This window comes from Mercenaria mercenaria, chromosome 13 (assembly GCF_021730395.1).
Source record: "Mercenaria mercenaria strain notata chromosome 13, MADL_Memer_1, whole genome shotgun sequence".
NCBI classification, from domain to species: Eukaryota; Metazoa; Mollusca; class Bivalvia; order Venerida; family Veneridae; genus Mercenaria; species Mercenaria mercenaria.
Genome location: NC_069373.1, coordinates 35,318,139 through 35,345,509, shown reverse-complemented (window position 1 = coordinate 35,345,509; position 27,371 = coordinate 35,318,139). Strand labels below are relative to the sequence as shown.

The window sequence follows — 27,371 nt, the reverse complement described above, 5'->3', positions numbered from 1 at the left end:
GACCAGCATGGATCCAGACCAGCCTGCGCATCCGCGCAGTCTGATCAGGATCCATGCTGTTCGCTAACGGTTTCTCTAATTGCAGTAGGCTTTGAAACCTAACAGCATGGATCCTGACCAGACTGCACGGATGCGCAGGCTGGTCTAGATCAACGCACTATGCTGGTTTTCTCATGGCGCGGCTCATTTTACAAGCTATCGTTCGGGAATACATCAACTCGTCGTTTTCGATTAAACAAAGATATTGCGTGTTGAATAAGCATTTCGGTGAGATTACTTCTTCTAAGAAAATGAAGGAAGCGATTTATGTTCTAAAACTAATGAAATACTCAGATAAAAGCAAAGACATATCAATTAAGCTGAATAAATGACAAACTTAAATTAACCAAATACGGAAATCAGCTAGTATATTAGGAAATACAGGAAAGGTTTGGTAAGAAGTGTTTCAATGTTGACAGTTGATACTATATCAAGAAAATTGTTATTGCTAATATTTGATAGGCGACAAAGAAAAAAGGCCATCTTTTTTCTGTTGTAGGAAAAAATAAATGTAATGTGATTTGAACATGGGATAAGGAAAACGAGATTATGGTAAAGGGTTTACATGTAACTTCGTAGATATTTCACAGGCACGTTATTCAAGAGTATGCTTGGGCAATATTTCTTATTTTAAATCTGATTTGATTCTGTTCATCCTACTAGTAGTCGTTTGATCTAGATGAGTTGCAACATAACGAAAAATTGTCGAGACCTGCTCGTTATAATTTCCCTTAAAACCAACTTTTGAACGTATGTTGAACGTGTGAAAAAAATCTCGTTTGTCTATGGAGATATCAACCACAGTTGATATATGTTTACATCATTGAATAGATGTGTTCGATGATATTTCATATGGTCATTTCCGCCGAAAAACAAATCGGAAGCCTGCGGTTTATCTTGGCAATATAGCGCTGTAATTGCTTGTCTACCCACTATCTCCAAACTCACTAGACAATTTCGGATTTGCAATATATTTCTGGATCTGTTAATATAATAATTTCTGGTTTACCCAAGCCAAGTATTTGTTTCATCATCACAGAACAATGTTTTATTGGCAGCATATTGTATTTCAATACAACTAAATTAAGCTAATATAACTTTTCACCCCTATGACAACCCGATTTTTTTTTATTTGTCTTCGCTGGGTTTAACGTCACACCGACAAAATTATAGGTCATATGGCGACTTTCTAGCTTTTGATAGTGGAGGATGACTCGTGTGACCCTCCATGCATTACTTCATCACAGGCGAGCACCTGGGTAGAAACACCAGCCTACCGTAAGACAGGTGGATGGCTTCCTAACATGAAGAACTCAACACCCCGAACGAGGATCGAACCTATATCGGTAAGGGACAACTGCTTAGAAGTCAGCGACCTTAACCACACAGCCACGAAGACCACTTGGAACCCCAGCTTGACAAAGATACCTTGTGAAGCAACAACAAAAAGGATTTGACTCACCAAGAAATAAGTTGTGTCCATACAGTGGCTCTTTGAGATGGACTGGCCCCTGTTATGGCCGATCCCAGAAAACTCGGTAGAACAGCACTAGTTAATGCTATAAGTTAAATATATCACCCCTTACCCTTGCGCTTGTTTGACTCTGAGTGCTGTGGCAGAATAAAATTTTGTCTCGTGGATCTAGTTTTGAAAAAACTTGGTATGGTACTGCATGTATCACGTTATTTCTAGGCTTAGTACTTTTGGAGAGGAAGTTTTACCGACTTCCATATTTTGATTTCCTAAAATGCATTTTATAGCTATTTTTTTGTCTCAAACGTCTGTTTTCGTACAAACGTGTTAAAAAAAATCTTGAAAAACACTCATTTTTAGAAAAAAAAATCCTAATATGTAATTCTTGGTGTAAACGCTGATGTGGCGTTAAATGTGGTCCCATAGGAATCATTTGAATAACAATTTAAAGAGACAGACCGAACGCTGTGGTTAATCTGAGGTTCCGTTGGCCTATATGTGCAGTGGAGCAGAACCAGTACTTGGGAAAAGTCTACGCAATGGTGCTACAGACCAAATTTAGTAAAGATCCATTAACCTGTTCATATGACAGTTTAAATGAAACTATTAACGCCTGACTACGGACGCCAGCCTATTCTGCTAGCTTATCATATGAGCACATGCGAGCTTAAACAAATCGTATGGTCACTTCTTGCTATGAAACTTCGTAGTCAAGATATATATAACAATAATAACGTGTTGTTTGTATGTTATATTCTAAATAAATGCGTAATTGGTACAAAGATTCTAAACTCTACATCATTCATTCAACATACTGCTCACAACAGGTAAAGTGTGTTAAAAATACTAAGTTCCATTCTCACTGATGATCTTCAAAGGTTCTCGTGATTTTGAAAACGTCATGTGTTCTATAGTTAAAATGTGTTTAGTTTTGTGTAAGACAACAGTTATCTAAATTTGATATTGTCATTATACAGAACCACTCTTATGAAACGGACCTAAGACCACTACTAAAGCTTGAAATAGGAAAATAAGGTCTTAGCAAATGTTTATCGTTTTGTTATCGTCAACAGCCTATATTTGCAACTGTGTATTTCATAGTGTGTTCTACATTTTAACTTCCGTTTGCGCATGTGTTTCATGCTGGTGATGATGATGATCGTCCTTGTGCCTGCAGATGATCACTGGCACGTGAGAATGGTGAAGCACGTGATCACTAACGCTACCAAGAAGGGTACGCTTCACTTTACCCATACCACGTGTACCCATTATGATCATATTGGCATTTTCCTCCTCTGCTACACGTACAATTTCTGCTCGTGGTGCACCTGTCGTCTGCTTCACCTTTCCATGTAGCTAAAACAAACAAGAACAAATGTAAGGAGCATAATCCTTAAAAATACTGCGAGTCAGTAAAAAGACAGGAAAACTTTAGCAAGTACCAAAAAATCAAGAATTACTAGAACACTATGGGAAACACAACCTGAGAAGTAATGCCTATAACATCCTGTAAGAGTCGGCAAGGATTCGTGTTTTAGATGTGACTGCGCGTAGCAAAAGCATTTTGATAGCATTCAAGCAGACAATAGTCGATGAACTTATCTATTTTCTAAAGCTGAGCAGAAGCTCTAAGCTAAAGGCAATAATATCGTTATGAACTGAAATGATCAATTACAACAACATGTCTTTTAAATGTATAAATTATCAGAAAGGCTGAAAAACAAACAGGAGGTTCATAATGACCCTAGGTCGCTCACTGGAGTTTCAGAGCTTAAACAGAACCATAATATGCTCCATCTGTCGAAAGTTCCAAGGGCAGTAGAAGTCCATTGCATAAATTAATGTGACAGATGACAAACAGTCCAAAAACTATCTGTTTCTCAGGTCTTTAAAATGGGTTGGAAAAGAAGCACACACAGACAACTTGAGCAGACTGAGGGGCTTTTGGAAGGTCTCTCTGCATCTATGGGTTCATGAGAAGAAGTTGTTGAAAGGTATATCTATATTTCGCATTAGTGGCCCCTAAAAGGGGACCAGTGCCCCCACTTTAATATGTTTGGAAGAAGATCTTACAATGATTCTACAGACAGTTTAATAAAGACCCATCAAGCCGGTCATGATATCATTTAAATTTCGGTTTGTAGCTCTAGCGGCCCCTAAATGGGACTGGGTTCCCCCATTCGAATAAAATTGGGAAAGAATCTTATGATAACGTGACAGACAACGTTGAAGATCTATCAAGCAATCAAGGAGAACAAGTTGTATTTCTATTTTCAGCTATATTGCCCTTTAAAGGGGGCCAAGTTCCCCCATTTGAATAAACATGGGAGAGGACCTTACAATCATGTTATATACAAGTTTTGGGGAAGAAGTAGTTAAAGGCGTTTCTATTTTTAACTCTAGTTGCCCCCGAAAAGGGCCAGGTGTCCCTATTTGAACAAATTTGGGAGTGGACCTTCGAAGGATGCAACAGATCAAGTTTCATAATGATCCACCATGCAGTTCATGTGAAGAGATTCTTAAACAGTATTTTTATTTTTAGCTCTGGTGGCCCCTTAAGGAGACTAAGTGCCACTATTTAAAAAAAAATGGGAAAGGACCATATAATGATACTACATACAAAGTTTGATGAAGATCTATCCAGCTATTAATGGGATCAAGTTGCTTTAATGTATTTCTGTTTTTTTTTTTAGCTCTAGCGACCTTTTGAAATTTGGAAAAGAACCTTACAATGATGCTACAGACAAACTTTGGTGAAGATATTCAGGTTATTCATGAGAAGAAAATGTTTAAATGAATTTGTATTTTTAGCTCTAGCAACCCATAAACTGGACCCGATACCCCCTTTTGAATTAATTGTGGGAGCAGACCTTAGAATAATGCTACTGATCAAGTTTAATGAAGACCAATCGATCAGTTCATAAGGAGACGTTGCTTAAAGGTATTTCTATTTTTAGCTCTAGTGGCCCCTAAAGGGGGCTCAGTGCAACAACTTGAATAAAATTGGGAGAAGACTTTACAATGATGCTACAGACCATGTTTTATGAATATCCACCTAGCTGTTCATGAGGAAAAGTCGTTTAAAAGGTGTTTGTATTTTTTGCTCTGGTGACCCCTTTAAGAGGCCAAGTGCCCACCTTTGCATAAAATTGGGAGAGGACCTTACAGTGATATCACAAAACAAGTTTGATGAAAATCCATCAAATCCTTTATGAGAAAACACAATTTTAAGGTATTTCTATTTTAGCTCTGTTGGCCCCTAAAATGGGTCAAACAAATTTGCGTTAGGACCTTCTAATGATGTAACATATTAAGATTCATCATGCGATTCCTGAGAGGAAATTGTAAAGATATTTCTATTCTTGGCTCGTGCGGCACCTAAAATGGGCCAAGAGGCCCAATTTAAACAGACTGCAGAGAAGCCCTTATAATGATGCTGCAGACCACGTTTCATGAAATTCCAGGAGTTGTTCATCAGAAGAAGTAATTTTGATAGGTTTTTTTCTTTCTATTTTTAGGTCTAGCGGCCACTTAAAAGGACCATGCTAAAACATTTGAACAAACATGATTGAGGACCTGCAATTGTGACCAGCAGTTTCAGTGAAGAGAACTGCTGACGGGCGGTGGGCAATCACAATAGCTCACCGAGAGCACTTCGTGTTCAGGTGAGCTAAAACCAAACGCGATGACTGTAAGCAAAGGCGCGATGTTAAAATATCTGTAATCTCTGTGCTGATATTGTATCTGGAAAATATGTGGGTTTTTGAATTACACTTAGGTATGACATTTAAAGTAGGTTGATGATTACAAACCATTTTATCTCTAAAGTTTTTGAAATAACCAGAGTTGTTCGTAAGACAGCCAATGCTCGACTATTCGAATGGTTGTCTCAGAAGCAGGAATATTACCCTAATTGTTAAACTATCTATAGAGTTTCAATCCAGTATCTGCCTTAGTTTTTAAGATAGACTGCATGCAAAACTTCAACCAGGATTTTCTAAATCCAAAAGGGGACATACTTTGGTCAAAATACATGTCAGAGTTAAAGGACTTGATGCTATCACCTAGTTTAATATATAACCCAAAGGACACACGGACCTTCAAAGTAATATCTGCATTAGTTTTGGAGAAAGTAACTTGTATGCAAATCTTTAACTAGGATTTTCCAAGTCCAAAAGGGAACATAATTTCGCCAAAATGCATGTCAGACTTTTGGGATTTGACCCAGTGAGGCTAGTAATTGACACAGAAAAAGAAAAAAGTAAGTTCCAAAGCCATATGCCTTTAAATGATAGCTATACGCATTTACCTACAAAACTTTAAGCAAGGAATGACGCCGACGCCGACGCCAGAGTGAGTAGAATAGCTCAGATTCTACTCACATACATTGTATTCTTCGAATAGTCGAGCTGAACAAAATTAATTTAAAAAAAAACAGCCTATTGCGGGGAAAACCACACGGGAAAGAACTACTTAAGGATGAAGCATGGCATTGCAAAGGGGAAAAGGGTTGACCAAAATTCTTACACCCGCGTCTTTCATTCTTTGAGTCAGTTGTTCCAGATACCGTTCCGCGTGAGCCTTTTCTTCTTGTATCATCGTGGTTAGTAAATCAGCTGCACCTACACCCATAGCTGTGAAATAACAATATATATAATGTTTTAATAATTATCACGCTTGCCTCAATCCACTCATATGCTTACATTTGCAGCAACCATCTTTTCTTTCAGCTGTTGCAGATAACGTGTAGCCTCAGCCTTTTCTTCCTCGAGACTTCTGGCGTACGCCTCAACACTGCCAACTTCCATATCTGTCGGACAATGCGTATATTAGCATACATTTCAAAATTACCAAACTTAATTTTCAAATATACTAAATGAAACGGTTTAATTAATATTATTTAAAATTAATTTATTGCAAGCTTAGTATATAATTGTTAGTATGTAAAGGCTGTTCCAGTATATCGTAAAAATGGGCTATAAATCACTTATTGACGCCCATAGGAGGCAAATGCAACAATTCGCGTTGCCATTTACGCAGATCGCTGTTTCGTGACCACTTCTTTAATTTGATGTAAAATCTACTTTATGTTTTAAACGAGTGTGAAAATTTCTGAAAGTCATGAATTGATGAGAACATTTTTCTTGTCCACGATTTAATGGGACAGCCTTAGGATGTAGTAAATGCCCGCATTCAAAAGAACAGTTTTATAGATGTCTACTTACATGTAACACTCTGGTGGAAAAGGAGCATAATTTTGCCAAATTGTAACAAAGAGTTATTAAACCTGCTCTGTGATGCAAAATACAATGTACATGAGTAGAATCTGAAAACATTTTATTATATAGTTTCTATGAAAAAAATGCTTACATGCAAAACATTTTGACAATATTTCTGAGTAAAAAGGGGCTATGAGCATCACAAACAAAAAATCCACTATTTTGGATATTTCACGGGCTGACACTCTGTAATTAGCGCTAAAATCTCAAGAAGAATGCCAAGTGTACAAGGTCATATCATGATAAAGACTCAGGCAAGGTTTCGTGAATTTACATCAAACATTTTTGAGCTAGGCGCGTCACATAGTGAAAATGTGCATTTTTTACTATTTCAGTGGCCATAACTCTGGAAATAGGAAGTGAAGCCAGAAGAAATATAGGAGGTGCGCAAGTTTATATCATGAAAAAGACTCATGCAAGGTTCCATCAATTTATATGAAATACTTTTTTGAGCTAAGCGCGTCACAATGTGCATTTTTGACTATTTCAAGGGTAATAACTCCGGAAATAGGGGACGGAACCAGACGAAAATAGGAAGTGCGCAAGTCCATAACATGATACAGACTAATGGAAGGTTTTATCAATTTATATCAAACGCTTTTTGAGCTAGGCTCGTCACAAACTTTTTTCGGACGGAACGCACGGACGCATGGACAAGACCAAATCTATATGCCCCCTCCACTGAGTTGTGGGGGCACAAAAAGGAACAGAAATCAGAAAGACAAATGCAATTTTACCAAAGACACAGAAACGTTTTAGTAGGATGAAAAGCGAAAAAGTGTATGCAAACCACATACACAGATTTAAAGTGAAACTCACGCATTGTTGTAAGTGTATGAAACTCCACACTATGGAAGAGAATGACATAATCTTTGGGTTTCTTTATGTTCTGTAAATACCCTGAAATAAACAATACTTCTGTCATACATTTGAATATCTTTGATTAAACTCGGATTCAGAGTCACCTTTCAATATAATAAACTAAAAGGTCAAGTACTTGATAATAAGGCGATTATAAATACATAGAGCAAATATGCTAAAGCAATATTTTGTTCGGTTCAACCCACACCAACACGTGGTGACTTTTGATGGTGAAGGAAGACCGATCATTATTTAAGCCACGGAACGGTACCCGAGTAGAACCACACTTCAGCGATGTTTCGAACCCACAGCGGTGTGGAGAGTGGTCGAAATCAGCGGCTCCAGCAGCAATATACTCTTCATGTATAACCGCACTATTGCACTTTTTTCCACGCGTTTCAATAACATTTATCGGCAAGGTCACTACTTACGTGCCAAAAATCTTGATTAAAAATATCAACGAAGCGAACTCAAGCCCTAATTACTTTTACCTGGAACAACTGATACGTATTAGACCTTCCTGCTTTTACCTATCGATTTGGGAAGAAATAATTTTACAGTCCACCGTAAGAATTATGTAAACCTCTTAACAATGTCACAAATAAAGCACCAATGTCCACGGGTAAATCTAAATTAATTAGTGAAAATGTGATCTACGCTTCTTACTTGAAAGATTTATAACCAAACAATTTCCATGGATAGTTATCAAGCAAACCTAAATTAAAAAGTTTATTACCAAAGTAAACATAAAATTTACTTACAATCAAACGCGTAGTCGCAGAATTTACTCCCATCCATGCACAACAAGATTCTTGTTTCTCCTTCAGCCATGTTAAAATTTCTTTAATATACAGATATTACAAGTCTGAAGAAATATAAATCATGTAGTTAAATGAACGACCGGGCAAAACGCTACTGATATCTCATATAAAATAGGTCATAATGTAAACTGGACTTGAATTTTAGATTTAAACAAGCTATCTACACAAATATTCTGTTTGAAATACCTTTATCTCTCGGCTATGGCCACACATACAACATAAGATTGTTTCAAACTTTCATGCATGGAGAATCCTAATACGTGAGTTGATATATATTATACATATATCAGTATGTAAATGTTAAGAAGTTTAACTAGGTTATCATAAAACTCATTTTCTAGTGGCCAAGTTGACAAAGTTCAACCTAGTATAGTTCATCATAGTACCGTGTGTACACACATCTTGATCTGCCTCTATTACAGATCTATACAATACTTTAAATTGTTAATGTTTTCTATTTCGTGTCGCTCAATCTTACTTGGCCTTGATAAACAATGTTGACATAATGATATCTTGAAGTACAATCAATAAGGGAAGCAACCTAAGCATACTGAATTTCATTTCTTTCAGTATATTAATAACCTTGACTGAAGAAAGTACGTGACAAAAAACAAAGTTTTAACTGACAAAAAAAACTGAAAAAAAACTTCCATCGAATGCAAAACAAACGAGGGACAAGAGCTGTTTGTAAACTTGAGTGGACTAAAGATACTTCAGACCAAGGTAAGATCCATCATCTGGTTCATTACAAGGCTCCAACAAACTTTTTTCAATGTTTAGTACTGGTGGTCCTTAAAAGAGGACCAACCGGAATAATTTGAACAAACTTGAGACAGCATCTCACAAGGATGCTACAGAATATGTTCTATGAAGATCCATTAAGAGCTCGTTTTAAAGGTATGTCTGTTCTTCTATTTTTATACTTGGGCTAAACTGAACCACTTGAATAAACTTGATAGCGGTTCATGCCAAGACGCTACAGAACAGGTTTGATGTAATTCTAACTTGTAGTTTTAGAAGCGAAGATTTTGACGGCCACCGGACCATTCACCAATATTTATACATCAACATGAACACACTAGAAAAAAGGACCACACAAATATGCTATACAAGTTTTGGTGAAGATCATCGAGTGGTTTATGAGTTTGTAGTTCTGTGGCCACGCATTTGAATAAACTGAAGTGAGGCTATTCAAATAAGCTTCAGATTAAGGATAATTAAGATTCATAATCCGGATCAAGAGAAGAAGTCAAACTACTTTTCATCTCTAGTGACCCATAAAAGGCATTGACTATTCGAAGATCAAGCAATATTTTAAGTGATTTAAATGTTTCGTCTAAAGACGCGTGCTGCAAAAGCTAAACAAATAAAGCTGTATTTTTCTCGCATTATGTCTAATAAAAATATCAGTCTAAATATATTATTTTGATTACATTTTCGAATAAAGATTTCAGATTTTCAATGACACCATGGCTGTAAAATAATGTACTATACAAGTATTGTCTTCAATATTCTTTAGGTAAAATAGATGAATAAACTAGAAAACAAGAAACGTGGAAATTCAACAACGAAAACCAGATTTTATCAAACAGCAAACCACTTCAGAAATTTTCACAAATTAAAAAACTGGCCACAATTTGTATAAAATGCACGAGAGGGATATGGTTCAAAATCTATTTTAACTTTACTCATCCTATTACCAAGAGGGCCATGATGACTCTACTGTACCTAGTTTTTGACCCCACATGACCCAGTTTCAAACCTGACCTAGAGATCATCAAGACAAACATTCTGACTAAGTTTCATCTAAATTGGGTCACAACTGTTGCCTCTACAGTGTTAACAAGTTTTTCCTTTGATTTGACCGGGTGACCTAGTTTTTGATCCCACATAACCCAGAGTCGATCTTGACCTAGAGGTCATCAAGACAAACATTCTGACCAATTCTCATGAGTTTCAAACTTAAACTATGGACTCTAGAGTGTTAACAAGATTTTCCTTTGATCTCGCCTACTGACCGGGTTTCAAACCTGACCTAGAGATCATCTAGACACACATTCTGACAAAGTTTCATAAAGATTGGGTTACAACTGTGGCCTCCAGAGTGTTAACAAGTTTTTCCTTTGATTTGACCGGGTGACCTAAAGTTGACCCTACGTGACCCAGATTCGAACATTTTTTTTTACCTAGCGGTCATCAAGACAAACATTCTGACTAATTCTCATGAGTTTCAAACTTAAACCGTAGCCTCTCGAGTGTTAACAAGATTTTCCTTTGATCTCGACTACTAACCTAGTTTTTGACCCCACATGACCCAGTTTCAAACTTGACCTAGAGATCATCTATACAAACATTCTGACTAAGTTTCATAAAGATTGGGTTACAACTGTGGTCTCTAGAGTGTTAACAAGCTTTAGGGTGACCTAGGTTTTGACCCCACAAGACCCAGATCTGAACTTGACCTAGAGGTCATCAAGACAAAAATTCTGACTAATTCTCATCAGTTTCAAACAAACTGTGGACAATAAGAGTGTTAACAAGGTTTTTCTTTGATCTGGTCTACTGACCAGTATTTGATCCCAAATAACCTAGTTTCATATTTGGCCTAGAGATCATCAGGACAAACATTATGACAAGTTTCATACAAAATTGTGTCACAACCGTGGCCTCTAAAGCGTTAACAAATTTTTCCTTTGAACTAACCGGGTGACCTAGTTTTTGACCCCACATGACCCAAGTTTGAACTTGACCTAGAGGTCATCAAGACAAACATTTTGACAAATTCTCATGAGTTTCAAACATAAACCGTGGACTCTTAGAGTGTTAACAAGATTTTCCTTTGATCTGGCTACTGATCTAGTTTTTGACCCCACAATACCCAGTTTCAAACCTGACCTAGAAATCATCTATACAAACATTCTTACTAAGTTTCATAAAGATTTGGTTACAACTGTGGCCTCTGGAGTGTTAACAAGCTTTTCCTTCGATTTGACCGGGTGACCTAGTTTTTGAAACCACATGACCCAGATTTGAACTTGACCTAGAGGTTATCAAGACAAACATTCTGACAAACTCTCATGAGTATAAACTTAAACTGTGAACTTTAAGAGTGTTAACAAGATTTTCCTTTGATCTGGCCTACTGATCTAGTTTTTTTTTATTCCAAATGAGCCAGTTTCAAATTTAATCTAGAGAGCGTCAAGACAAACATTCTGACAAAGTTTCATAAAGATTGGTTCACATCTGTGGACTCTAGAGTGTTAACAAGATTTTCCTTTGATCTGGCTACTGACCTAGTTTTGACCCCACATGACTCAGTTTCAAACCTAACCTAGAAATCATCTATACAAACATTCTTACTAAGTTTCATTAAGACTGGGTTACAACTGTGGCCTCTTGAATGTTAATAAGCTTTTCCTTTGATTTGACCGGGTGACCTAGTTTTTGAAACCACATGACCCAAATTTGAACTTGACCTAGAGGTTATCATGACAAACATTCTGACAAATTCTCATGAAATTAAACTTTAAACCTAAGTTTCATAAAGATTGGGTCACAAATGTGGCCACTAGTGTTAACAAGGAAAATGTTGACGGACGACGGACGTCACAAAGTTTCATAGCTATATTCAAGAAAATGTGACCTAAACAAAATATCTACCCAAGAAATAGAGAATCAAAGAATTATCATCCCTGACCGTATACTAATCTAACGATTTTTGTTAGCAGCTGTACATAGTTTAAAGGCTATATCTCTTGTTGGCCTTAACAAAATTTTAACCAATAAGATTTGTTTGTTAATTAGTTTGGGTTGAGCGCCATTTTTCAACAGTATATCAGTTGTGTAACGGCGGACAGTTGTTCCTAACCAGTGTTCCTGGATTCTGTACTAGTACTAACCTGTTCTCCGCAAGTAATTGCCAACTTCTCCACATGAATTAAGTGTCTTTTGTCAAAGCGTCACGGAGAACGTAAGCCTCGCCCTGGGATCGAACTCGACTCTGCGATCTTTAGATATGCGCTCTTCCTATTGAGCTAATCGGGTCGGTTTAACCATGGACATGCATTATTCAGATCTCACAATTAAGGCCGGGGCTTCAGTCGCCGCCAATAATATAGAAATCGTTACCAAATTGTCACTTCTTAAATTAGGAAAACACGTGCAAGACATCTCGGGAAATGCACGTTTGTGCAAACACTGGTATTTGCTTCCTCTGTATCTGAAACCTGATTATGATTTCATGATAAAATGCAATTAATTCATTACAAATCAACAGGTTTTCAAGAGTTTAAAACGTTTCATTCCTCAAAGGGTATTTCTCTCAATCAGATATGCACTGTGCAAGGATTTTGTTGCCCAATTTAGACAGATTGTGTATTAACTGAAAGAGGTTTATGGCATCCAGATTTTATTTAGTTAGAATTTGAAGCCAAACATAGAATGTCATTGCATTTAAGCAAGTCCTACATATTCATTTGGCTTTGCACGTGTGCTCTTGTATGTAAAAAGAGACAATAAAGAAGTCATGTCCTAAACACACAGGCCCCTCCAAACGCAATCTAACAAATGTTTTGCATGTGCGAGTACATAATTGATATATACGAATACTTAGACATAAAACAGAAACAGACAAGGTGAGAAAGTCAACAGATAATGGAACAGAGTGTGCCAACGCCGTGAAACGTCACTGGTATAAAAGCTACATTGTAATTGTACTTTTTACCTGTAATTAAGGCATGAATACCAAAGGCAATAGGCAACAAACCGAGCACCTCAACATAAACTACAAATAGTGTTCATGTTCAAATGTCGCTACACATCAATTAAACCCTGCGGGACCTTGTCATTAGTTAAAGGACCTTATGTATCAGTGTAAGAACGATACTCCTCTGGCATCACGTTATGCTGAAAATAGTCTCCAAAGTAAACGGACTGAATAATACTTCCGAACTGATCCACAAATAAACAATCATTAAATATTAAACGGAATACGGAATAAGTCATTTAGCCACTAAAATTTCCCAGGCGCACTAATAGTTATATCCATGTGAGACTAATACAACCTAAACAGGTATTTTCTGCCAACTGACTTTGAGAAACAAAAGAGAATATTTTCAAAATTTTCAAGACAGTCATACTGGAAAACCGGCAACTATGTCTTTTCTGTAAATAAAAATGGCTAAAACAATTTTAGCAGAGGGTCTCTTTGAAAGTATTTTAAATCGGACCAATGGTTAATGAGATGGCGTACAAAGATATTTTCAGCTCTGGTGGCTATGTTTTTGATAAACTGGAATAATACGAACACCTTGGTAGCTGGTCATTTCTGCAAAATTATTTAAAATATATTTTGTTTGGTTATTTATTAGTTTTAGTTCTGGTTGTATTGTCTGGAAGAATTGGAATAGCTTGGTCAATCTTGATATTAAAAGGGTCGCCCAAGAATTATAAGTGTAAACAAGAATTTGTAACAAAGTTACCAAGGTCCCCCGCCTTAGGACATTTTTCATAAAACATACTGCATGCCAATACAGCATCTTGGCATGAACAAAAAACAACAAGAGTGCCAGAATGTCGCAATATACGCCCGCCATGTAGATGTTACAGTTAAATATATTCTGTATAAGTTTGGTAGACAGTAAGTCAAAACAATGACATATCCAATTCTAACAACCAGGTTAAAAAGTTTCAAGAATAAGCTATTTAAAGTAGCAACAAAGGGAAGTAAGTTTTGTTTTTCTAAGACCACAAAAACTCCTTACCAGGTAGAGATACCTTAAAATACACCTAAAATTTGAAAGTAACATCTATATTGTACCACAGAAAAGTGGTCTTGACTTTTCCCTACGGTCAATTATAAAACAAGAGGGCCATGAAGGCCCTGTACCGCTCACCTGATCTATTGACCTAAAGATCATCAAGATCAACATTCTGACCAAGTTTCATTAAGATATGTTCATAAATGTAGCCTCTAAAGTGTTAACTAGCTTTTCCTTTGATTTGACCCGGTGACCTAGTTTTTGACCCCACATGATCCAGATTCAAACTTGATCTAAAGATCATCAAGATTAACATTCTGATTAAGTTTCATGAAGATACAGTCATAAATGTGGCCTCTAGAGTGTTAACAAGCTTTTCTTTTGATTTGATCTAGTGACCTAGTTTTTGACCCCACCTGACCCAGATTTGAACCTGACCTATAGATCATCAAGATTAACATTTTGACCAAGTTTCATTAAGATATGGTCATAAATGTGGCCACTACAGTGTTAATAAGTTTTTCTATTGATTTGACCTGGTGACCTAGTTTTTGACCCCAGATGACCCAATATCATACTCATCCAAGATTTTATTGAGGGTAACATTCTGACCAAGTTTCATTAAGATTGGGCCAAAATTGTGACCTCTAGAGTGTTAACAAGCTTTTCCCTCGATTTAACCTGGTGACCTAGTTTTTGAACCCACCTAACCCAGATTTAAACTTGACCTATGGATCATCAAGATTAACATTCTGACCAAGTTTCATGAAGATATAATCTTAAATGTGACCTCTACAGTGTTAACAAGCTTTTCCTTTGATTTGACCTGGTGACCTAGTTTTTGACCCCAGATGACCCAATATCAAACTCATGCAAGATTTTATTGAGGGTAACATTCTGACCAAGTTTCATTAAGGTTGGGCCAAAATTGTGACCTCCAGAGTGTTAACAAGCTTTTCCTTTGATCTGACCTGATGACCTAGTTTTTGACCCCAGATGACCCAATATCGAACTTGTCCAAGATTTTATTGAGGGTAACATTCTGACCAATTTTCATTTAGATTGGGATAAAATTGTGACCTCCAGCGTGTTAACAAGCTTTTCCTTTGATTTGACCTGGTGACCTAGTTTTTGACCCCAGATGACCAACTATTGAATTCATCCAAGATTTTATTGAGGGTAACATTCTGACCAAGTTTCATTAAGATTGGGCCAAAATTGTGACCTCTAAGAGTGTTAACAAGCTTTTCCTTTGATTTGACCTGGTGACCTAGTTTTTGACCCAAGATGACCCAATATCGAACTCGTCCAAGATTTTATTGAGGGTAACATTCTGACCAAGTTTCATTAAGATCGCGCCAAAATTGTGACCTCTAAATTGTTAACAATCAAATTGTTGACGACGGATGACTGACGACGGACGGACGGACGACGACGGACGATGGGCACAAGGCGATCACAAAAGCTCACCTTTGAGCACTTCGTGCTCAGGTGAGCTAAAAAATTACAATATAAGCTATTTATAGTAACAACAAAGGGAAGTAATTATAAATTAGGGATCTGGTTCTTGCGCACGACATTCCGTCTCAAATTGTTGACGACGGATGACTGACGACGGACGGACGGACGACGACGGACGATGGACACAAGGCGATCACAAAAGCTCACCTTTGAGCACTTCGTGCTCAGGTGAGCTAAAAAATTACAATATAAGCTATTTATAGTAACAACAAAGGGAAGTAATTATAAATTAGGGATCTGGTTCTTGCGCATGACATTCCGTCTCAAATTGTTGACGACGGATGACTGACGACGGACGGACGGACGACGACGGACGATGGACACAAGGCGATCGCAAAAGCTCACCTTTGAGCACTTCGTGCTCAGGTGAGCTAAAAAATTACAATATAAGCTATTTATAGTAACATCAAAGGGAAGTAATTATAAATTAGGGATCTGGTTCTTGCGCATGACATTCCGTCTCATGATGGTGAACAATTGAGCTAAGTTACATTAAAATCCCTGCATGAAGAAGAAATGCTCCGGACAGTCTTCTTGTATCTGACATTTGGCCTCTAAGTGTGACCTTGACATTAGAGTTAGGGGTCTGGATCTTGCGCATGCCACGTCGTCTCATTATGGGGAACGTTTGTACCAAGTAATTTCAAAATCCCTTGAATGGCAGAGTTATGAAACGGACACGAAAAAGACCCTGTTAACCTTTGACTTCTAAGTGTGACCTTGACCTTGTAGCTAGGAGTCTGGGTCTTGCGCTTGACACATCGTCTCATTATTGTAAACATTTACATTTATGCTAAGTTATTTCAAAATCCCTTCATGGATGGCAGAGTTATGAATCGGACACGAAACAGACCCTGTTAACCTTTGACCTCTAAGTGTGACCTTGACCTTAGAGCTAGAGGTTTGGGTCTTGCGCATGACATGTCGTCTCATTACGGTGAACATTTAGGCTAAGTTATTTCAAAATCCCTTCATAGATGGCAGTTATAATTCCATCAACTGGTTAGTTTGTTCTGCACAATTATGTGGAATTTTAAACAATTTAAGGGCAATAACTCCGAAGTTACCAAAGATATCCTGACGAAACTGTGTGTGAACTACCACATTATGGTGATCTAAATTCAGTTTAAATTCCATAGTTCTAGCTCAAGTATGTCATAAGTTATGAAGCAGAAATTGCCATATTTATAGTACCTTTTATAGTTAACACTAGAAACTACTCTGGTGTTACTTGGGCAATCTGACTGAAACTTGACGTGCCGCATTTCCCTACAGTGGTGAACATGTAGATGAAGTGTTATTTAAATATGTTATTTAAATATTCCAAACCACTTCCGAGATATGGCTCCGGACAGACGGACGGAAGGGCGGACAACGCCAAAACTATATCCCTGGAGGGGCGGAGGGGGGGGGAGTGTAATAACAGTGATAAAGTTAAAGTGTTTCAAAACTTCAACCAAGCTAACTCGACGCCGGGATGAGCAGAATAGCTCTGTATGTGCTAGCACTTCGGATAGTCGAGCTAAAAATAATGGCAATAAGGGCATACCTGAAACAAGTTGGAAAAAAAGTCCTAAATAACACAAATTTACAAATGAATCCCTTGAATACCTCTTAAATGACATGTTCAAGCACCACATAGATATATTGTAAAGATAAATAATACTTAAAAACTAAAGCTATCCATTAAGCAATTTTCATCCGTTTTATATCATAACAAAAAACTCTCATAACACACAAATAATCTTAAAATTTATTCGCTTGCTTTCCACAATTATTAAACAAGAGGGTCATGATGACCCTGTATCGCTCACCTGTTAAACTTGGCCTTGGAATCATCAAGATAAACATTCTCACAAACTTTCATGAAGATAGGGTCATAAATGTGGCCTCTACAGTGTTAACAAGTTTTTCCTTTGATTTGAGTGGTTACCTAGTTTTTGACCCCACATGACCCGGTTTCGAACTTGACCAAGGAATCATCAAGATAAACATTCTGACCAAGTTTCATGAAGATAGAGTCATAAATATGACCTCTAAAGTGTTAACAAGCTTTTCCTTTGATTTGAGACGGTGACCTAGTTTTTGACCCCACATAACCCAGTTTCAAATGTGTCCTACTATGAATCATTAAGATAAACATTCTGACCAAGTTTCATGAAGAACGGGTCATAAATGTGGCCTCAAGAATGTTAACAAGCTTTTCCTTTGATCTGACCAGGTGACCTAGTTTTTTTTTATCCCATATGATCCAGTTTTGAACTTGGCATAAGAATCATCAAGATAAATATTCTGACCAAATTTCATGAAGATAGGGTCATAAATGTGGCCTATATGGTGTTAACAAGCTTTTCCTTTGATTTGACCTATTGACTTAGTTTTTGACCAACATGACCCAGTTTCTATCTTGGCCTGTAGATCATCAAGATAAACATTCTGTGCAAGTTTGTATAAAATAAAAGCATAAATGAAACCTCTATATGGCTGAAAGGGCCAAAATAGAAATTTTGACTGTGTCATGGGCAGTAACTCTAGAACCCATGATGGAATCTAGCTGGTGTTCGAAAGGAAACAAGATTTAATCGTGACTTAAGTTGTGTGTAAGTATGGTTAAAATAGAATGTAAAATGTCACTTCTATCGTGTTCACAAGGTAACAAGAACTCGTCGAACACGAAATGCCCACCTTGATGCATTCAGTAATTGCACAAGGAACAAAAATTATTTTCTCACTGTAAACAAAAGTTCTACTGTTCTGGTTCAATGTGACATTGACCTTTGACCTATTGACCTCAAAATCAACAGGGTCATCTGCTGGTCATGATCAACCTCCCTATTAAAATTAGTGATCCTAGGCCCAAGCATTCTCAAGGTATCATCCGAAAAGGATTTAACTGTTCCGGGTCAATGTGACCTTGACCTTTAGCCTACAGACCTCAAAATCTATAAGGGGTCATCTACTGGTCATGAACAACCTCCCTATCAAGTTTGATAATCCTAGGCCTAAGCGTTCTCCAGTTATTGTCTGGAAACAGTTGAAATGTTCTGGGTCACTGTAACCTTGACCTTTGACCTACTGACCTTAAAATCAATAGGGGTTATCTGCTGGTCATGATGAACCTCTCAATCATCTTTCATGATCCTTGGCCCAAGCGTTCTCAAGTTATCGTCCAGAAACCGTTTAACTGTTCGTGGCCAATCTGACCTTGAACTTTGACCAAATGACCTCAAAATCAATAGGGGTCATCTCCCTATCAATTTTCCTGATCCTAGGCCCAAGCATTCTTGAGTTATCGCCCGGAAACCGTTTTAATGTTCCTGGTCACTGTGCCTTGACCTTTGACCTAATGACCTTAAATTCAATAGGGGTCATCTGCTGGCCATGACAAACCTCCCTATCAACTTTCACGATCCTAGACCCAAGCAAGCTTGAGTTATCATCCAGAAACCGTTTAACTGTTCCAGGTCACTGTGACCTTGAACTTTGACATACTGATCTCAAAATCAATAGGGGTCATCTGCTGGTCATGATCAACCTCCCTATCAACTTTCATGATCCTAGGTCCAAGCGTTCTTGAGTTATCATCCGGAAACCGTTTAACTGTTCAGGGTCACTGTGACCTTGAACTTTGACATACAGACCTCAAAATCAATAGGGGTCATCTGCAGGTGATGACCAACCTTCCTATCAACTTCATGATCCTAGGCACAAGCGTTCTTGAGTTATCATCCGGAAACGAATTGGTCTACATACAGACCGACCGACCGACCGACAGACCGACCGACAGACCGAACTAACGACATCTGCAAAACAGTATACCCCTCCTTCTTCGAAGGGGCGACAGACAGACCAACCGACAGACATCTGCAAAACAATATACCCCTCCTTCTTCGAAGGGGGGCATAAAAATAACTAATTCTAGCTTTTTCAGGGGTCAATCAGGGGTCGTAACTCAGGATCTGACGAATTTATCATGGAATTCAAGATCTATTGTTGTTAAAGATATTTTGCAAGTTTGTAACAAATCAAACCATAAATGATGTCTCTATATGGCTGCAAAATCCAAAATAGCAAATTTGGCCCTTAAGGGGCCATAACTCTGGAATCCAAGATGGGATCTGGCTAGTTTTCGAAAGGACCGGAATATTGTGTCAATACAAAAATAACTAATTCTAGCTTTTTCAGGGGTCAATCAGGGGTCGTAACTCAGGATCTGACGAATTTATCATGGAATTCAAGATCTATTGTTGTTAAAGATATTTTGCAAGTTTGTAACAAATCAAACCATAAATGATGTCTCTATATGGCTGCAAAATCCAAAATAGCAAATTTGGCCCTTAAGGGGCCATAACTCTGGAATCCAAGATAGGATCTGGCTAGTTTTCGAAAGGACCGGGATATTGTGTCAATACATGTTATGTGCAAGTTTGAAAAAATTGATTGCAAAAAGTGGACGGACGGACGGACGAAGGGCGATCACAAAAGCTCACCTTGTCACTACATGACAGGTGAGTTAATAAGTAACAACATCGACAAAAGCAAGTATTCCAAACGTCCAAAATACTGTTATCAATACAGTGCATATTTATATTACAACTTTCAAACTTTCACATAAGGTTCACTTTGTCGTCTATATTTCCCATATTAACTATCTCTCCTTAGTGATTACTACTACTGCTGGTGCGACGTTCATTTTTATTTCTGCAGACGAGAACAGGAACGTGAGCATGATGTAGCACGTGGTCGCTAACGCTACCGAGCATCGTGCGTCTCACGGTGCCTAAACCACGTGTTCCTGTGATTATCAGATCCACATTTTCTTCCTCTGCCACACGGATAATTTCTGTTCTGGGCGCCCCGGTTGTCTGCTTCACCAGTCCATGAAGCTACAATTACAAAAGACGCTACAATATTTTTTACAACATTTATGTCTGGTATACCTCAATTTTAAATGTAAACTTTAACACATTTAGTAGTCAAATAGCTGTGATTTCCAATCGAAGAAAGTGTGCATTAGCAAGATCTGAGTTATACATTTTCATACGGTAAGTCATCTATTATAATTACCGAATAAATATACCCACATATTATACATTCCATAAAGATATTAAACGTTTCAAACTAGCTAGATTTCTTTTCTTTCAAATGACCCAACATTTGTCTAATCAATCTCACTGGCAACACTTTTAATACTAACGATATTTTCAAATGAAAAAATTAGAACTGTTGATGTGGCTTTGATTTCGTTATGTCTAACACGAAATTTAAAATGTTATTTGCGAAAGGTGACTGTGCATGTAGTGGCCCCTACCAGGAGCAAATTGGCAACATTTAAGCAAACTTGGAATAGGATCTTACAATGATGCTATAGACCAAATGTGATGAAAGTCTATAAAGCGGTTCATGAGAAGAAATTGTTTAAAATGTCCCCGTTTAAAAAACATGTGAGAGGACTTTGCTTGAATGCTGAAGTCCAAAACCAGTAGTTTCACAGGAGAAATGTTTATGTTAAAATTTTGGCGATGGACGATGGACCATCCGTCAATACTTATAGCTCATCTTAAACCTGTGGTTCAGGTGAGCTAAAAACAAGAGCTGTTTGTGAAACACATATGCCCTCATAATGCCTTGTTGAATGACCTCTGACAAACTGACCATCTAAACAATACAGGTCATCTACTTACCAACGGCAATCATCTATGAAGTATGAAGACAGTAAACCCAAAGGTTCTTATGTTACGGACTGAAACTATTTTCGAAGTCACTGTAACAACAGGTAATCATCCTACTGACCTCAATGAAACAGGTGACGTCTACTGACCGCAGACAATCATCCTATGTATATATTCAAAGCTTTTGTTAGTTATTGAACAGAAACCGTTTTCAGTCTCAAGGTCATTGTGACACTGACCTTTGACCTATTGAGTAGACTACTGACCATAGGTTATCATCCCATGAAGTTTGCCTACTGTAGGCCAAAGATTTAAAAAGCGGAATCTGTCTTCAGTCGCAAGGTCAATGTGATATTGACCTTTGACCTACCGACTCCCAAAACTATAGGGGTCATTAACTGACCACAGACAACCATCCCTTAAAGTTTGACTATTGTGAGATCAAGTATTGTTTAGTTATTGATTTGAAACCAAATGGTCCACCAACCGACCGACGGATAATGAGCAAAACAATATACTCCCTATTTTTCGAACAAATAAACAGACAAAAGGGTCATGATGTCTCTAGACCGCTCACTTGAGTTTCGCAGCTCAGGCAGATCTATAACAATTATGAAAAATTGCTTTGAAAGCGAGCCTGCAGATTCAGTGGAAAAAATTCAAAGCTTGTACGACTGACGACGGACGCTGAATGATCGTAATAGCTCATCTGACATTGTGCTCAAATGAGCTGAAATGTGTAAAGATCTTACATGTGCATCTTTCATTTTAGTCGAACATATTTTCTTAAACTCTTTTTCATGAGCCATTTGCTCTTGTGTAATACTTGTTTGCACGTCAGCTCCACCTGCTCCGGTAGCTGTTAAATAAAAAGAGGATCTAATCGGTACGACGGAATGTGTAGATATGTGGGAAAAGGGTTCAATAATAACTATCACAGTTACCGATAAGCGTTTAAATCTGTATTTTAGACCGGGTGCGGAAAAGAACCAGGCATGATAATAGAATGAGAAAATCTTCTCCAAAAAATCTTAAATGACGACATGTGCCTTACGGTAACGATAAATAAAGACAGATACAAACATAAATCAACTTATCAAACTGGAACAATCACCGGACCCATTCATATTCAAAATTAAGACATTAAGACAATCAGTTGATTAAACACAATATAAACAATCACGTGGTTACGCGCTCGATCCCACGGCGAGGCCATATTCCGTACAGTTGTATGTTTCTGTCACTATAAACAGGAATTAACATTAACAGATATAATGATATTTGACCTACGAACTGGCGGGCGAAATAAACAAGAGGGCCAAGATGGCCCTAGGTCGCTCACCTTAGAAACACACCATAATACACCATAACAGTGTAAACATAGACCTAATGATTGCATGGAAAAAATATTCTGACCAAGTATCATTAAAATTGGAGCAAACACAAGTATTTCTTTTATTTGACCTAGTGACCTAGTTTTTGACCCCAGATGACCCATATTCAAAACTGACCTAGACTTCATCAAGGAAATCACTCTGACCAAATTTCATAAAGATCAATTGAAAAATACAGCATCTATTGCATACACAAGGTTTTTCTTTGATCTGACTTAGTGACCTAGTTTTTGACCACAGATGACCAATAACCAAACTCTAACTACATTTTATCAAGGCAATAATTCTGACCAAATTTCATAAAGATCAATTGAAAAATACAGCCTCTATTGCATACACAGGGTTTTTCTTTAATTTGACCTAGTAACCTAGTTTTTGACCCCAGATGACCCATTTTCGAACTCGGCCTAGATTTCATCAAGGTTATCACTCTGACCAAAATTCATGAAGATTACTTGAGAAAAATACAGCATTTATCGCATACACAAAGTTTTTCTTTGTTTTGACCTAGTGACCTAGTTTTTGACCACAGATGACCCATTTTCGAAATCGGCCTAGATTTCATCAGGGTAATCATTCTGACCAAAATTCATGAAGATTAATTGAAAAATACAGCCTCTATCGCATACACGAGGTTTTTCTTTGATTTGACCTAGTGACCTAGTTTTTGACCCCAGATAACCCATTTTCGAACTCGGCCTAGATTTCATCAAGGTAATCATTCTGACCAAACTTCATGAAGATCAGTTGAAAAATACAGCCTCTATCGCATACACAAGCGAAATGTTGACGGACAGACAGACAGACGACGGACAGACGACGGACATCGAGTGATCAGAAAAACTCACTTGAGCATTGCTCAGGTGAGCTAATAAACGGAATGCTTTCACTAATCAAAACCGCAGGCGATATCTTCAACAATCAGCAATTACAACAGAGATGGCACTGTAAAGCACTGGGAGTCCAAAGTATTTTAAAGTCCCTGCAACAGTTACGACCAGGACAAAAGTCTTTGGTCTGTTTGATATAAGACTCCAGCATTTATTTCATTACTTGGATATTACTGATTAATCAGTAAAGGGTGCAACAAAATGGAAAATATTTTCCATGAAAACTGATAGCCTATCTGAAGTAAGCTATGGACATTCAAGTGTGACCTGGTGTGACCTGGACCTTGGAGTTGGTGACCCGTATGTCGTCGTGCTATGGAAAGAACGTATAATAAGTATTTCCTAATTCCCTAGACGAAAAGCAGAGATATGGTCTGGAGCTACGGACCCTAGTCTTGTACACGAGACAGTAGCTTACTATGGAAAACACTTTCAAAAACTCTTGAATGACATAGCATAGGTCTGAACAAAACAAAGGATATCTACGACTTTATCTTTATTATGGTGGATAAAAACGTTTAGTAATTTTTAATCAAGTAAGTACAGGGTAGGACCTGGTCACGACATATTTTACCTTTAACTGAGATCTCGGCCTTGGATCTACGGACCTAGATCTTGTACAATTTTAATGTTAATATTCATGCCCAGTATTTTTTAAATCATTTATGTAAAGAACAGAGTTATGAAATTACTGAAAGACTCTATGCCTCTGTCAAAAGTTCCGTTATGTAGTACACTTTTAATTACGACTGTATACACATACACAAATTTATTCATTTATCTATTCGTTTATTTATGAAGATATTATTACGCAGCTATAGAATGACTGATATAATATCTTGTCATGCATGCATGAAGTGTAACAGAATAGAGACAAACATTAAGAAAAGTTTAGGTGTGACAGATTCAGGACAAACATGTACCGTTTCACTTCGAGTACCTAGTTTAACTCTTCTTAACTGGGAAGTAAATATTACTTTTTCATATACCTGCTGAACAATAGTTAAACGGCCGCAAACCCGGATGTACAGCCATGAAACCATGCTACAATACAGCCACGATTCATAAATCGAAAGCATTTACTTATTAGAATCTTATCAAGCAGAGAGTAGTTAGCTACTTACGTGTATTTGGTAAAGAATGTGGTTCCACACTATGCAGCATTATCACATAATCATCAGACTTCTTGATATTCTCCAGATACCCTAAAATATATGAGCCATGAGAAAACCAACATAGTGCATTTGCGACAAGCATGGATCCAGACCAGCCTGCGCATCCGCGCAGTCTGGTCAGGATCCATGCTGTTCGCTTTAAAAGCCTATTGCAATTAGAGAAACCGTTAGCGAACAGCATGGTTCCTGACCAGACTGCGCGGATGCGCAGGCTGGTCTGGATCCATGTTGGTCGCAAACTCACTATGTTGGTTTTCTCATGGCGCGGCTCATATAACAATAATAAATAATTATAAATAATAATAATAATACAATAATAATGATATATCATAACGAAAACATGGAAAGTACAGTAACCTTGAGCTGTTATATTACAAGACATTGTTTACAACTTATGCAGGTAGGTTACGTAAACAAAATGCTATTTTTCGCAAAGAAATGCAATATGATACACTTAAAACATGAGAACAGCTGCAGTAAACAAATTACTTCTATTACCATCAAAATACATGTATAATTACAAATTCTTAAACATTTGATAATTTATTTTATAGTTGTAGTGTCATTATCCTTGAAAATTATCAATGAAATATTTTTTTGCAATGCGTTAATATTTATCTTACCAACAGATTTAAATTTTCTGTCATATTAGTGTGACATGAATGACAGTATGTGCAGTTTTGCATATAAATCTTTAACCAAAAGAAAAACAAGTTTATATAAAATGTAAAGATTAAGAACTTACATTCAAATGCGTAATCGCTGTATTTACTGCCGTCCACAGCTATCAGAATCTTCTTTTTAAAACTGATCGACATTTTAAATCTTATTCAGTGCCGCTAGCGCGCTAAAATAATGACACGATCAAGGGAGATTATCCTCAAGGATAAATCTATTTAAGGACGAAGATAAAGTAACAGGAAGAAATATCTGACAACATAGCAGGTGTCAAGGCATTTCAAAGTGTTGTTGTTTATCCATGTTTAAGTAATCTATCATCACACTGGTGCAAAATGGTATAAAATTACTCAAAGCACCGAGATTCTTTTAGTTGTTTTGAAGATAAATCCATAATGATAATTTGATCATGTTTAAAATTCTATGAACAAATTGCCGGGGTCCGAAATATTACATAAAGATAAGCAAAACAAACTTCACATAATAATAACAAAACAACCCTTAATGACAGTGGATTCAGAAGAGCACAATTTCTTCATTCAAAAATGAAACAAAATGTGACATTACCGACAAATGTCTAAGCTAGGGTATTCCGAATCATTTAAAAATATAGTTCAGTCTAAAATGCGCCGGGTCAACGTTTTTACTGCCGATTGCGACATAATATTATAGTCCGTCAAATATTTGCAAATATTAACCTCTGTAAAACTTAAATTATCTGAGCATGTTGAACAACCGTAGATTTGTATATTTACCGATAAACACGGAAAAAGAATGTCGTATTTTGACTCGAGATTCTATTTTTTTTTGTCGATAACAGATAGAGCTTAAGAGACGCTTACTTTATTGTCAGGTGATGTACGCAAGTAAATAATACATGGAACTGATGTCTATCACAGCACTGAAATTTTTATGATAAAAAGTCGTGTGTTTTGCAGAAAATCGTTACATATGGTTTCTTCCGAATTAACACCTATAAAATCTTGAATATATATTTTCTGTTTACGAACAGTATCGCACTGTAGAACGTATACAGAAAAGTTATCATATTTTCTTATAAAACATAATTGAGCCGCGCCATGAGAAAACCAACATAGTGGGTTTGCGACCAGCATGGATCCAGACCAGCCTGCGCATCCGCGCAGTCTGGTCAGGATCCATGCTGTTCGCTTTTAAAGCCTATTGTAATTAGAGAAACTGTTAGCGACCAGCATGGATCCTGACCAGACTGCGCGAATGCGCAGGCTGGTCTGGATCCATGCTGGTCGCAAAACCACTATGTTGGTTTTCTCATGGCATGACTCATATATCTGAAAATTTGTAATCCAAATACGAATTATGAATGCAAATTCGTATTTCTGTAAATGGTACTTAGTAGTACTTATGAATTTCCTGCATCATATTTTTGTTACATATATTTATTTTCCGTCACACATACATTTGTGGTTATCATTTGTATTATGTATGTGTATGGGCTGGAGGCCTTTAGCGCATAAACTCGTTTGAATTTGATGTTAGTTGCGGCAAAAATTTGCCTGATAAGGGAACATATATTATCAGTCAGTCATGAGACTATTATGCATAAAACTAATTAACTGGTGCAGTCAATTTATAAAACAATTACAACGTTGTTTACAATTAGCAGTGTTATCAGTGAGATACTAATTGAGTTTTCTATATTAATTCGACATCACATATCTGGTCAGTTCTTCTTGCAAGTCTATCAAACCTACACTTGGCAATCACAGGGGTAGACATCACACTCCTCGAAGAAATAAAAGTTCCTCTTATTTTATCATATCTTGGAC

At 37.3% G+C, this 27,371-nt stretch overlaps 2 protein-coding genes across 5 annotated transcripts in view; both read right to left on the bottom strand.

Moving 5' to 3' along the window:
* Positions 1 to 2,249: 2,249 nt before the first annotated feature.
* LOC123528868 (universal stress protein YxiE-like) overlaps positions 2,250 to 27,371 on the bottom strand; it is a 28,206-nt gene continuing 3,084 nt past the window's right edge. The window contains exons 1-5 of one of the 4 annotated variants that reach the window (XM_045308912.2): positions 26,131 to 26,272; positions 8,415 to 8,518; positions 7,612 to 7,692; positions 6,041 to 6,147; positions 2,250 to 2,869 (exon numbers count right to left, since the gene is read on the bottom strand). In XM_045308912.2, coding sequence (XP_045164847.1) covers positions 2,621 to 2,869; positions 6,041 to 6,147; positions 7,612 to 7,692; positions 8,415 to 8,484 — 507 coding nt within the window. In that variant the 5' untranslated portion in view covers positions 8,485 to 8,518; positions 26,131 to 26,272 and the 3' untranslated portion in view covers positions 2,250 to 2,620. Of the gene's footprint in view, positions 2,870 to 6,040; positions 6,148 to 6,216; positions 6,324 to 7,611; positions 7,693 to 8,414; positions 8,519 to 26,130; positions 26,273 to 27,371 lie in introns of those variants that run through there. The other 3 variants (XM_045308913.2, XM_045308911.2, XM_045308914.2) reach the window with 3 other exon arrangements.
* Positions 17,496 to 25,849, bottom strand: LOC128547885 (universal stress protein YxiE-like). The gene is made up of 4 exons (XM_053521539.1): positions 25,631 to 25,849; positions 24,835 to 24,915; positions 22,179 to 22,285; positions 17,496 to 20,640 (listed from the first exon to the last, which is right to left on the bottom strand). The coding sequence occupies exons 1-4, from the start codon at positions 25,701 to 25,703 to the stop codon at positions 20,413 to 20,415; spliced, it is 489 nt and encodes a 162-aa protein (XP_053377514.1). The 5' UTR covers positions 25,704 to 25,849; the 3' UTR covers positions 17,496 to 20,412.

Bases quoted from the DNA above. Each gene is read 5' to 3' on its own strand.
- LOC128547885 (XM_053521539.1), bottom strand. From the start codon at position 25,703: ATGTCGATCAGTTTTAAAAAGAAGATTCTGATAGCTGTGGACGGCAGT. The intron at 22,286-24,834 runs GTAAGTAGCTAA...TTTATTTAACAG, and splicing joins ACATTCTTTACCAAATACAC to CTACCGGAGCAGGTGGAGCT. The intron at 20,641-22,178 runs GTAAGATCTTTA...TTGTAATTGTAG, and splicing joins CTAAAATGAAAGATGCACAT to CTTCATGGACTGGTGAAGCA.